Consider the following 13225-nt stretch of genomic DNA (forward strand, 5'->3'; position numbering starts at 1 on the left):
AGTTAGCTTTAGAAAATCTAAACTCTGGTGCACTTACCTGAATATTCTCTCTCACATAAACGGCATAATCATCGTTGCTTTGGAAATCTGATCTCTTCTTGAATGTTTGGCTTTCAGTCACGACTGCACCTGGCGGCTGAGGTAACAGACAATGTTATAAACAAAGCTACTTAGAAATCATGTCGTTATTTATGAGTTTCACAAGCTGAAGGACAAGTGACTCAGTTTGCTGTTGTGCTGGTGACTGCACACAGAAAAGCGAAAGCAACCTACCACAGAGAATGTCGGCTCTGCTTCCTCCAGCTCCTCCAGCACCTCCTCATCAGAGTATTCATCGGACACAGTGTCAGCATCTGACAGCTCTGTGACGTGAATGTCTGGATGGTCCAGCAGCCAGCTCACCAGAGCCTCGACCCCTGATGTATACGTTCAGTTACTTTCTAATGGTATATCTCAAAGTGTTGTATCAAACAGTACTATGACACAAGCAAGTAAGTAGCAAGCACTGCAGTGTACTGTACCTGGGACACCAGAAGCACTGCCTGTAGTTCCAGACAGTGACTTTAAGGCAAACTCAATGTTTTTCCGTGGGAACCCCATCTCCATGAGCTGCAGGACTATGGGTAAGGGAGGGACAGGCGAGGTCTTCTGTTTCTTCTGTTTGGGTGGTCTGACATGTTGTATGGTGACAGGCGTGGTGGCCTCACTGGAGCTGCTCTCCTCAAACAGCGGAGATGATGGGTGAGCAGATTCCACAGCCAGGTACTGACACACCGCCAGGGCTGCCGCCTACACATACAGACAATGCTGAGGTCAAACAAACACACTGGCTCTGATGGATGCAACGTGACTGGCATTAACATCAGCTTTCTGAACAAAAGTCAACCGATCTTAAGCTTTTATTCGTTTATAAAGCCATGCATAGATTGGCAGCTGGGTACCCAACTCTACCTCTTGGCCTCTTAGATGCTCAGCACAACTGTTTAAAAGTTCAGTTATCGAGGTTGGTGGGAATTAGCTCCAAAGCCTTACTTTTTCAATCCAATGTCCCTCCTAAACAGACACTTTCAAGAACAATCTTACAACCTACATGTTTTCAGTGGCTTTTGGTTGCCCTTAGTGGTCTTAGAATCACAGCATTTTATATTTATTAGGGTCCGAGCACTACAGGACCCTATTGGAACTGCTACGTCATTACTTCTTCGTCACAGAGACGTGTTTTTCAGGTCCTAAACGTACTCGAAAACTCAAAATTTGGCACACACATCAGATCCGGTGAAAAATGTTATAGTTAGGGGGAAATACACACCTCAATAGAAAAATGGCTCCACAGCGCCACCTAGAAAATTTCGGAGTCCCATCCAACGCATGTCTGACCTAGACCTACGCAATTTGGTAGGTATATGGAGGAGGTCAGGATGAACAAAAAAAAGTCAGTGGCAGCCATATCCTAAACCCAAGAGGAAGTCTGCCATTTTGGATTGTTTGTTTGTCCAATCTGACCCTCCTAGGGGGTAAGTCACAGAGCGCTGAAACGTGGGTAGCATGTAGAAAACACCTTGAAGCTAAAATGTTACCAAAATCATCTGTAAAGGTTAAAGGGCGTGGCCACGGCGGCCCTCTGATGTTTGATCCTTCGCTATGAAACAGGAAGTATTGTGTAACTACCCTGTACATGCTCCAAACTGCCTCAAACTTTAACTATTTGATCAGACTGCTCTCCTGATCACATCCATATGCCAAAATCCATTCAGTCATAGCGCCACCTATTGGTAACAGGCTGTTTGAGGCATTACACTTACTTGTGCCATTGCTCCAAGCTTTGTGATATCATTCCTAAAATTGGTCAGTCTTTCCACATTGTTGATGCTACAGCGTGAAGCTTTTGTGTTTTCAAGCAACGGTGTTGCCATGGTGACGCATAGTTGCTAGGACACAGAAAGGATTTTTTGACAGCTTTGGAATGCTCATAAACTCCCCAAAATTGACATACGAGTCACTATCGGCTCAACCACTGACAATGTGTGCCTGTTTGGCAAAATGGCTCTATAGCACCCCCTGCAGCAATTTATCTATTAGCCCCCGCAGGACATTTAACCAATGTTTACAAAATTTGGTAGACATATGTAACACATCAGGATGCACAATAAAGCCTCTTGGACCCATACTGTAAACTCAACAGGAAGTCTGCCATTTTAAAACAAGTGTGCAATTTTTTGTGATTTTTTGCCATTTTCAAAATCTATCTCCTCCTAGGGGTTAACTCCTACACACCTCAAGTTTGGCCAGCGCATACAACAGGGCTTGGTGATCAAAAGTTATCAATGGCAACAATGGCAATGGCGGCCCTCTGAATTGTGATGATTCGCCATCAAAAAGGAAGCATGTCTAACGACCCTGTACATGCTCCAATCAAAACCAATCCAATCAAACTTTACATACTTTATCACAGTCCTGCCTCTATGAAACCCATATACCAATATCCATTCACAGTCACAATGCCACCTGCTGGCAGCAGAAAAGCATGTGTTTTACACTTTCATGTACATTTGTAACATCTACTATGGCCAGCACGTTTCACTTACATCAATGAAATTTAGTGGACATATGCAGCACATCCAGATGAATAAAAAAGCCTGGGGGTGCCATTCACCTAAACCCAACAGGAAGTCGGGACATTTTTTTTTTCCCTGGAAATTTAATGAATCACCCGGCACCGTCCTGGACAAACACCCTCAACCCCAAACGCATTTATTTCTGTCCCTCTGACATGTGCTGGGCCTCCAACTTACTCTGTGTTCACACTGTTGGACCGAACGAAGCAGAAGGAAGGAATCCACCTTCCGCTGACGTCAAGAGCCACAGTGGCCATTCAACGCAGCACGCCTTCTTAGTTGGTTTTCAAATCACAAGTCATTTGCTAAATTGCAGCATGTGAATGTTCAATCAGAAGCAATCAGTTGAACCATTTCCAGAAATAACATATTAAAGGCCAAGAATCCCGTGAAAAGAGAAGCAAAGATCCTTTTTTTGCACACTCTAAAAGGTAATACCTATGCTTACTTGAATCACATTAGTGTACTTTACTGATTTCTCATTGTCCTTTTCATTTACCTCATGGACTGTGAGCACGTAGTCATTTTTCCTTAAAGAGTTATTAAACAAAGTATACTGGACTGGACTTGTAATGTTCTGTTCCTGGACTGAACACAGAGCTCAGCAGTGCACATGTAGAGAAGCACAGGAGAAGTTTCCAGAAACTTTACGTGGCGGCTGTGGCTCAGGTGGTAGAGCGGGTCGGTCAATGATCGGAAGGTTGGCAGTTTGATTCCGCCCTGTAACCTGTGTCATGGTGGTTGTGTCCTTGGGCCGCAAGTGCTCTGATCTGCCTCAAAGTTGACACGCTGGATCAGAGTCCCGCCTGGAGCACATTGACGCCGACAAGCGTAGTGCGAGGACCCCTCAAATGCCGCTTGCGGCTTTAATTTCATTTTAGAATTTGAACAAAAAATTATCTGGTTTGCCTTTTTTTGTTTGTTTGTTTTTGTTTTTTCAAACATTTTACAGTGATTTTATTTGGTTTGAGCAATTAATTTTTACAAGTTGTCCTGCTTTCTGTTTTGTTTTTTTGCACATACTTTTGCCATTTCCTGTATTATAACACATACAGCTCATTTTAAAACTCTAAATATATAGAGATAAATAATTAGAAATATTATATAAATAACTTGATTTGTTTTGACGTACCTCCATCTCCTGCCTGTCAAAAATAGCTTTGATGGGAGAGGGCTGAGTGGCAGCAGACAGCAGCTGCTGCAGGAGGATCAGTGGAGGCAGTGGACCCTCAGGAGACAAGTCTCCCACATCAGGAGATGACACCACTGGATCCTCTGCAAACAAAAACACAGGCAAGTGTGTTGAGATAAAATGCAAAAATCGAACAGCAATCCAGAATTCTTCCCTGCAGCAACCAGCAACTGACTGTGCATCCACCCACATGTAATCTCAAAGAAACATCCACATTATGCAGGTGGGTTAATACGACACTGCAAAGTTTGGCCGCCCACACAGGCGCTAATTTCCAAAATCTAAATGATTCGATCCAACTGAACCCAAACCCATGATCTGATGTCCACACCAGCACTAGTCCAAATATTTTACTCCTGGAATATTTTTGTAGCAAATAAAAAAGTAAAAAAAATCTCAGATTTAAGCTTCTTAAAACAGCTTCTTAAATATTTTCCTGTTTATTTACTCCTCTATGAGAGTAAACTGAATATCTTTGGGTTGTGAACATAAGACATTTAAGGATGTCATCTTGACTTTGGGTAATATTGATCAACATTTTTCACCATTTCTGGCCATTTTATAGACTAAACAATCAAATGATAATTTAAGAAAATAATCAGAAAATAAATGACAATAATTATTAGTTGCAATCCAATACTTCATCTTCACAAAAACATTTAGATGCTGGTGAAGTTCAGACATATTTTCCATTCGTTAGGCTCGATTCTATGAAATAAAACTGAATCTACAGTTGCAATAAGTCATAACAATGCAACATAACTTCTACATATTTGAAACTGCTAAATAGAATCAATACAGTACTGAACAGGACAAAACAGTAGGGGTTTGGCTAAACATTGGATCCAACATTCAGCATTTTTTTTTGGTCAAGACTGAAATCTTACCACTGGGGTTGGGTCCGATGTCCACAACAGCCGGCTGGGAGAGGATCTGCCTGAGTTTGTCCTGATGAGAAAGTAGTGCCCTCCCTGCCTTTAAAATATACAGCCTCAGCTGCTGGCACCGCAGCAAATGGATGTCCACCTGGTCAGCTGGAAACACAACAGGTGTGATTAAATCCACTGGACAAGACACTTGGTTCTGAGCAGTAAACTAAAGGACACTTACAATTTTAGAGCTTACTGTTATTTTTATTTCAAAGGAGTAAGACAAGCTATCATTTATTAAAAGAACTTGCACATGGTTACTGCAATTGAACCAAAATTTATCTAATATCTATTGTTTATCTATTGTGTCTCATGTTAATGAGCCCTTTGTGGGACAATCAGGTTTACAGCATTTGTGCTGCGTACTGCACCTGTAAGGCCTCGGCTGAGGGACTTCTTCATGCGTTGTTTCTCCAGTTTGCTTCCAGCCAGGCTGACCAGCTGGGCCCAAACTGCCAACATGGGCTCAGTGAAGGGCAGATTCTGCACACTGAAGCATACAGCAGGCAGCTAAAGAAAAACAAACAAACAAAACAGGAATAAAGTCAGTTTGTACTTGAAGTAGAGCCAGTTGTCTGTACACATGAGCATCTTAACATTCCTGTACCGGTTTGAGATGACTCAGCAAGCAAACCCTGCAGGTCCTCATCTCATGAAACTGGACAGTGATGCGTCCTTTTGGAGTGATGCGTGTGACTGTTCCCTCTCCGTACTCCTCATGAATGACTTGACCACCTAACCTAAGGCGCCCATCAATCCCACCGATCACTGCCAGAACTGCCATCAGACTGCCCACTCTGGGACCCTCCGAATCAGGAAAATATTCCTCCAAGAAGCACTGAAATTAATGACATTAGGAGTAAAGAGCACTTTGTTAGGCCTGAATTTATCAATGAAGTTAGAGTCAAAGTAATGTTGCAGCACAGCAACACAATGATTGAATCCATGAAAGTGCAATAAATCTTACAGCTTCAGACTGGCAGCCTGCCATAATGTCTCCAATGGAGCTCAGCTGAGTGTTGATGTAATCATTTATCTGGCTGTTCCACTGGCTCAGAGAGTGCAGTGTTCGTAGGACAGCAACAATCTCCTCTGCCAGAGTGCTGCTGTGAGTGGCTGTAAGAGATGCCTGTGGGCGCGACTTCCTCCTTCGCAGGGAGCCTTCTGTGGGAGAAAATAACCGTTCAAAACATATGCTGCAATGAAAACATGTAATTTTCCACCTAAAGCCTAAACCATGGCAGCACCTCTGAGAAGTGGCAGGTCTGATGAACAGGTGCTCAGCAGGCTCCCCAAAAAGCCAAACAACTTCTCCACTAAGAACTTCATGTCCTGAGAGCGCTCCGTCTTGTCCCATGAAGGCAGGACTGCCTGGAGGAGACGAAGCGCCAGGATCTGGAAACACACAGGATGCAAGACAAAGGATGACACCTCCACAGAGACACTGTTGGTAAAAAAAAACTCATTACACAGTATGTACAGTATTTTTTTGGTCTGATGTTGGTCCCTCAAATCTTTAACTTTAGTTTTTTGACCATGGAAGATAGAAGAAACGAACTTTGAGAACTGCTGTGTCATTTAAAATCCAAACAGTTAGGGATGTAGGTTCCATATCGATTAGTTGGTCAATATGTTCTCATCTGACCATATTCTCATTGGTCAGTCAATTGCTGAGGTTACTTTCATACAGAGAAAGGTGCCACGTCAAAAGCCTTCCTGAATTAATCCACTATTGACCTGTGCACACCCCCGCATTGTCACACCGCCTAATAGAGACTGCTAGGCTTAACTTATTCAACGTTTACTTAACACTTACTATATGCCAACTCCAAACTAATTAACAACATGTCTAAGAAGTCACTGGGGTGTCTGCATTTTGTTCAAACAAATTTCCAAAAAGTTAAGTATAAACTCTGAAACAGCAGTTTGCATATCACAGCTCAACAACCAACGTGGCAGATCATCTATTTTAAAAAAAAAAGCAGGCTAAATTTCCTTAAATGTTCTTGTGCTGTGATCACCAGCAGATATAGTTTTTTTTTTGTTTGTTTTTTTTAAATCATATGAATAGCAGCAGATGCATACCTGCTAAAATTATGTAATATGCTGCAATTACTAACTTTTTATGTTTATTTATAGTTCATTTAAGCTAATAAGACTACCAGGAAGAGTCTAGTCAGTGAATTGCAACAGATTTAGTTAATCTATAGATAATGTACAGAATTGTTTTACCCCCACTAACTGACTGGAAAACAGGTTGGCACGATTTGAGTGGACAAAGACTTTGGGGGAAAAAAAAGAAAAATCTTTTTGTCTCAACAATCACTCTCAGTTCGAATTGCGTTTGGTATACAGTTTCTCTGTAGTGTCTAACATGTACCTAACAATAATTTATAAATGTGCTTCGTACAACTACATTTAGGAAGGAACAATATTTCACTACGTAACATTCACAGTAAAGGAAATAAGTCCTGCACACAATCGTGTTCACCCACCTGTCTCTGCAGAGTAATGGCATTGAAGGACTGGTGTCCCTCAACAATCTGGATAAGCAAGCCAATCCATGCAGAGGTGCTGAGGGTGCTGCACATCTGTGGCATCAGAGCAATGCTACGTATGAAGCCCAGAGTACACCAGCTCCTGTGCTGCTCTCGAGATACCAACCTGTGAGAGTGACAGCCTGGCAACGAATATACGTCAAGTTAAAATTAGATGCTGCCTAGGAACAAGACTTGTAAATAACAACAACTCCTTAATCAACATGGCAGCTCAGTTACCTGACTTGTCATTAGCTCCACTTTCCACAAGCATCCTAAGCAGCCCACACAGGGTGCGAGTAGCGTCCGTTTGCAGCACCTCTGCATAGATCCCAGCTGACAGCGACAGTGTCTTCAACAGGTTGACTGTGCTGGTTAGCATCATTGCTGTTGGGTGGCTGCTCTTCTCCATCAGCTCACCTTCTGGGAAAAAAAGACAAGAGATTGTTAAAAAAAAAAAAAGTCTGAAACCTCATATTTTGTTTGTAGCTGTGGTTACCTTCACTGAGGCTGCATTGGAAACTGACCTGTGTCGTCTTCTGTGTCTGAGTCCTCGGTGGGGGGCTGAGCAGCAGGAGGGGGTTCTGCCAGTTTAAGGTCATACTTTCCCTCTTTGCCCATCCTGTAGGAGTTTGTGCTGCTTGTATCCCACTGAACTCTGATCCAACCGTCCTCACCAAGCTCCCCGATGACCCTGCCAAGACCTGGTGCTGGACCGTCCTGGATAAAGCATGCACACAGTTAGAATTTTTTATTTTTTTTTACCGCAGTAAAATGCCCCTGCAAAAGGGATTCAAGTACCTGATCTCCCCATTTCCAGTCGACTCCCCTCATGACCCTGGTGCCAATCTTCATCATGGCAGCCAGCTCTGGGCCGGAGGCAGGTAGAGGAGCGGGGGCTGCTTCCTTTCTGGACTCCTCCAGTACTGTGGCTGAGCCTCCATGTGCACATAAACTCAAGTCCTCCTCGCTGCTGTCTGTGCTGGGTCCTGGACACAAAGAACATAAAAGACATATCAAACACCTACATATATATGTACAGATGCCCTTCTGCTTTTATTCCGTGCAGCCTGTATGTGTCTCTGCGGACAGTACTCACCTATGAGCCTGAGTATACTCTGTGTGAGAGCCAATATGCCAGAATTTAGCAAGAGACTGAGGCTATTAGAACCATGTTTCAGGGACAGCATGTGGATCATGGCCAGAAGGAAGCGGGCCTGTGGAATGGTGCCAAGACTTGGTCCTGCCGGGTTCTCATTGGTGATGGTCTGCAGGGGAACAGGCTGCACACCTGCTTACGAGAACAGATTGTGAGTGAGTTAGTTTCTATATAACAGATGTGAACAGGATTGCCATCGTGCAGTTCTGTTTCCGCAATCTTGTGAAATTGCAGACTATGTGCATGTCTGTCCAGAATCATAACAGACGTGGTGAAGACTTTGAAGGAATTTATTAGGTGGGCACCAAAGATTAGTGTTGTATGAAAAATATGGTCACAATTTTCCTTTCTGTTGCTCCGTTATGGTGTTGAATAATGGCAAAAAAAAAAAAAAAAAAGTTTTTGCAGGACATTATATCACAGTAAATTTAGATCTTTTAGATAATAAACATCATCTATTACTATTTCATCCTAGCTACAATTTGTGTGAAGTTTTGCTGTAATGAGAGTAGGAAGTCAGGAGTTACGGCGAAAATCCCGTATTTGGCCATAACTCTTGACTTCCTACTCTAATCAGTTCATATTTAGATCTAATTAAATGCTTATGCTAAATTTGAAGAAATTCCCACAAGATGTTCAAGAAGTACCACATTCACGAGAGTGGTTTGGAAGATGGGTTAAAAGCAAAACTGTTCCAGCCATGAGCATTGATTTTTTCAAACACTGTGGGGTAGACATGACAGCTATAGTCTGGTTCAAGCATCCTTGCTCTTGAGCATAATGTAATTATACATTGTCCTGTCAATAAACAATAAAATAAATAAATAAATAAAAAGGGGCTCTGGACATCCCTCCATTCCATCAGGAAATTTTGAGCATTAAATCCTTAATTTCCTGAATTCTAGTGAATCTTAATGCACCAATTTGTGCCTTTTCTGTATCAATTTACAGTGGCAATGTCTATATTTATCTAAGGGAGAACACAAAATTCAGCCATAATAAGAAAACATTATCGTGTTTACTCACAGTGCCTGTTTTTTTCCCCCACAGTAAAAATAATTTGCTTCATCAATGTGTCTATTGGGTGTGCTCTAAACATCAAAGAGGACGTATTGCTGAGATGAACCACACGGTTAGACCACTCACCCAGCTCTTTGAAGCGGGCGCTGGCCTCAAGCAGGATGTTGCGAACGTTCTGGATGGCCCAGGAATACAGCTTTCCAAAGGTCACCTCCAAAAGCATGCGGTTGAAGGGAGGGATCAGATCCACGTCCTTCAGGCAGTCAGACAAGGGCTCTCTGAGAAAGAGAGTTGATCCATTAGAAGGTTCAATATCTCAACACCACACAATGATGAAAAACGGATTCATTCATTACTAGTGTGATCAAATCAACAGCTTACATGATTTCCACTGAACAGTTGTGATCCACCATCCTATTATTTTAATTCAAGGATATAATTTTAACATAAATTTAAAACTGATCCCCTACCCAATGTTGGTCCCTTCTGGTATGACCCTTTGCCAGCCACAGAGCATCGCATACTGCACAGACGGCAGCAGGAAGCTTTTGGAGGCCAACTTCAGCATGGTGTCGATGCCCTCTAGCCTCACCTCAGCCCGCTCAAGCTATAAAACAAGGTAAATATGTATCAACATTACATACCTAACCTTTCTTGTTTTAAACATTATCACACTGATGCCCACCTGCTTAAGAAGACACTTCCTCATTTTCTCAACATCCAGTGGCTCCTCTTTCAGTGCAAACTCCACTATGGTGGCCATAAGGCTGGACTGAGAAAAGGCACCCAGGACGCTGTGTTTCAGCCACCGGTACTTCTGGACATTGGCTACGGTGTTTAGAAGCGGCTGCCACTTGTCTTGCTGCAAAGTATTAAACAATACAGGGATATTAAACCATGCAAACATGCTGTGTTGTCTATGCGACATTATTTTGATTACATTGGTGTTGAGTGTAATACACAATAATTTACCTACATATTCAGTGTATTGAAACATGCAGTTGGGCCTCAATATGTCTATTTCTGTTTTGCTGTCTCTAAATGTATTTTGTTGCTCATTCCCAGTAGAGGATAAACCTCCATAGTTTTGAGACATTAAATCAAAAAATAATTACAACAAAGAGGCTTCTTGGGAATTTCTTTATGTTTTTATGTTTTTTATTTTATTTTATTTTTTTAATCGTTTGAAACCCTTCAATAATTATGTCCCAGTAAACTACCTTGGCAGTCTTGCCAGTGGGTGATTTCCTATCAGCAGGTGTGGGGCTAATGTGCACATTAAGTTCCTCTTCATTGGTCCCTTCATTCTCCAGCTTTGGCTCTTCTATGTCAGCAGACTCTGACTTCTTAGGCACTAAAAAAAACAAAAAAACAAATTGAAATTCAGAAATAGCAGCTACACAAGGCAATAAAAACCTTTCACTCTGCAGTAGGTTTTTTAATATCTCACCTCTTTTTTTCCTTCGGTCCCTGATTAGTTTCTGGGTGATCCTCCTCCAACGCGGCTGAGAGCTCAGCAGCTTCAGTTTGGACACTATAGATAGGTCGTTGCTTACAGCTGGTCGCAACTCATTAAATAGAAAGCGCAGACGCTCGATAACAGGGGCACACACCTCCTTATATGAGCGACCTTGTTCCTGATGGGTCTGTGAGAGAAGTGAGATAAAGCAAACACTCCTTTAATAACCATATTCTTTCTCGTTACCCTTTTCCTTTTTTTCTTTGTTTTTTTTTTTGGTTTGTTTTTTTAAATCACAGATAAATTGCACAATGTTCTCCACCTTTTGTTTCTCTGTGCAGTATTTGCTATCATGATGCCTAAATATGCACAAACAGAAATCATACCTTGATTAAAGAACACTTTGCCTGGTAGACCATACGGCACACGTCAATCACAGATTTAGGGAGGGACCTCTGTTTTCCCTGGTCCACACCCAAGGCACACTGACTGACAAGTGACAGGGCAATGTGACCTATGGCAGAAAGAGGCTTTACATTAAACTGCTGTACAAATCCAAATCACTATAGATGTAATGATTGCTTTTGTCTGTAAGAAAACTGTTCAAGATTGTAAGAATGTGTATGGAAAAAGATTGTTACATCTTAGTGTAACCCATAAAAACAAAAACATTTTCAATGACAAAGTAAACCAAAATTTGTTCGTAATTCCTCCTCAAACAACCAGTCTGAGTCAGTTGCTAGGTTACCAAGGTCTTGATGTTTGAGCAAGCAGCAGAGCAGCAGGCGGCCGACTTCCTCCACAGGGTGTTCCGGAGGGAAGGTGATGGGTGTAATAAGATGGTACTGCTTACAGCAACGCTCTATTTGGCATAAGAAGTCCTAGAATATCACAAACAAAAAGCCAAGCATGAAAGGACAATCCCTCAGCTTCACGCCTGCCGTGTACCAGCCTCCCTTCACTTATTTTTGTCTTGCTTGTACCTTCACAGTGTGGTCCTGAGTGTTGTTGTCAGCAATGGCCTGCAGGAAAGGCTGTGCGTGGTCGCTGAGGGTTATTCTGCGGGAGTAAAGTTTGGCTTTATCTGGAGTGGTTGTACCCAGGGAGCTACAGTGGTCTTCATCCTTCTCTTCATTGTAGTTGTAGTGGATCTGGCTGGTCTGCAGGCCCCCAGAGAATATGGAGGACTGGAGCCATTCTGCGCAAGGACATCAAATATGTCAATTAAAACTAAATCCAACACAAAGTCGTTTTGTTGTTTTTTTAAACAGGTTGCTTTAAAATCATTCAACCCACTGGCACATTCAATCTCCATGGGGGACAGAGGGGTGCTTTTGGCCAGGTAGGAGGCGTGAAGACCCAACAGCAGCCCCAAGTTCCTCTCAGTATCAATAAGAGGGGAGGACAGACTGCTGAGGTCTGGAGTAGTGACTGTTTCCTGGTTGGGCTGTAAATGATAAAAGTCACAATGTCAAAGAGTAGAACCACAAATAAGGTAAGAAGCAGCAGTCATAAAATATATATTGGGACAACTGGTACCTCCATATATTGACCAACACAGAAGGCCTGCATAGACTCCCTGGTGTCCTCAAACTGTAGGGCAGCTTCCAAAGCAACCACAGGGTCCTCTCCTGCAAACTGGGCTGAAAAAGGAGAGATTTTGTTAATTAAATCAGTTAAACTATACTCAGTAACAAGGCACAAGACAAGACATGAGTCAGTATTTGCTACCATTTAATTTATCATGTTTATGATATTACAATTTAATTTACAAGTCAAATTCAAACACAGAATAACTTTGTTTACTTTATCTGTTTTATAATGTAAGAAAGTCAATTTTATGACAAATTAAGTGTCAATTGTTAAAAACATTTTTCTCAGCATATGGGAAAAACATCCACTGTATTTCATTCATTTCAACAATTAATTAGTTGTTCAGGTGGCCATCTATGGGAAAGGTAATGTACTTTTTAAAGCAAATGAGGATATTTTTAAAAAAGGAGTTAATTCTGTGTGGCAATTTTTTTTTCACAACTATTTTTTAACCTTACCCAAGATACTGTTTCCAGTTAGTGACTGGGACTGAGCCTGGAAGTCTTTGATGTCATAGACCTTTCCGTCAATTACGGTCCAAAAGCCGCCATCTTTGTTGTGATTCTCCAGGTCAGCTTTCCGGATGAGTGAAACCTCCTCATTGTTCTTTGAACTTTGCCCTGTGAAGAAGGATCCTGCCACCGCAGTAGAGAAGCTAGTTACACTCTAACCCACAATGCAGTGAATGACATGTAACCTTGAATGAATCGGCTTCAGTGAT

General features: G+C 42.1%; 1 protein-coding gene across 4 annotated transcripts in view; it reads right to left on the reverse strand.

The window, feature by feature from the left end:
• Nucleotides 1-13225, reverse strand: part of herc2 (HECT and RLD domain containing E3 ubiquitin protein ligase 2) — a 57559-nt gene that overhangs the window by 25067 nt on the left and 19267 nt on the right. For all 4 annotated transcript variants that reach the window (XM_008281257.1, XM_008281254.1, XM_008281255.1 and 1 more), the window contains exons 24-48: nt 12963-13139; nt 12451-12554; nt 12208-12358; nt 11895-12109; nt 11660-11792; nt 11298-11425; nt 10903-11098; nt 10673-10806; nt 10138-10314; nt 9923-10059; nt 9579-9730; nt 8373-8564; nt 8075-8262; nt 7801-7993; nt 7514-7696; nt 7232-7416; nt 5984-6131; nt 5704-5900; nt 5344-5574; nt 5108-5246; nt 4695-4841; nt 3748-3890; nt 522-789; nt 274-416; nt 38-136 (exon numbers count right to left, since the gene is read on the reverse strand). In XM_008281257.1, the coding sequence (XP_008279479.1) occupies nt 38-136; nt 274-416; nt 522-789; nt 3748-3890; nt 4695-4841; nt 5108-5246; nt 5344-5574; nt 5704-5900; nt 5984-6131; nt 7232-7416; nt 7514-7696; nt 7801-7993; nt 8075-8262; nt 8373-8564; nt 9579-9730; nt 9923-10059; nt 10138-10314; nt 10673-10806; nt 10903-11098; nt 11298-11425; nt 11660-11792; nt 11895-12109; nt 12208-12358; nt 12451-12554; nt 12963-13139 (4160 nt within the window). The remainder of the gene's footprint in view (nt 1-37; nt 137-273; nt 417-521; nt 790-3747; nt 3891-4694; nt 4842-5107; nt 5247-5343; nt 5575-5703; nt 5901-5983; nt 6132-7231; nt 7417-7513; nt 7697-7800; nt 7994-8074; nt 8263-8372; nt 8565-9578; nt 9731-9922; nt 10060-10137; nt 10315-10672; nt 10807-10902; nt 11099-11297; nt 11426-11659; nt 11793-11894; nt 12110-12207; nt 12359-12450; nt 12555-12962; nt 13140-13225) is intronic.

This window comes from Stegastes partitus, unplaced genomic scaffold (assembly GCF_000690725.1).
Source record: "Stegastes partitus isolate 25-593 unplaced genomic scaffold, Stegastes_partitus-1.0.2 Scaffold228, whole genome shotgun sequence".
NCBI lineage: Eukaryota > Metazoa > Chordata > Actinopteri > Pomacentridae > Stegastes > Stegastes partitus.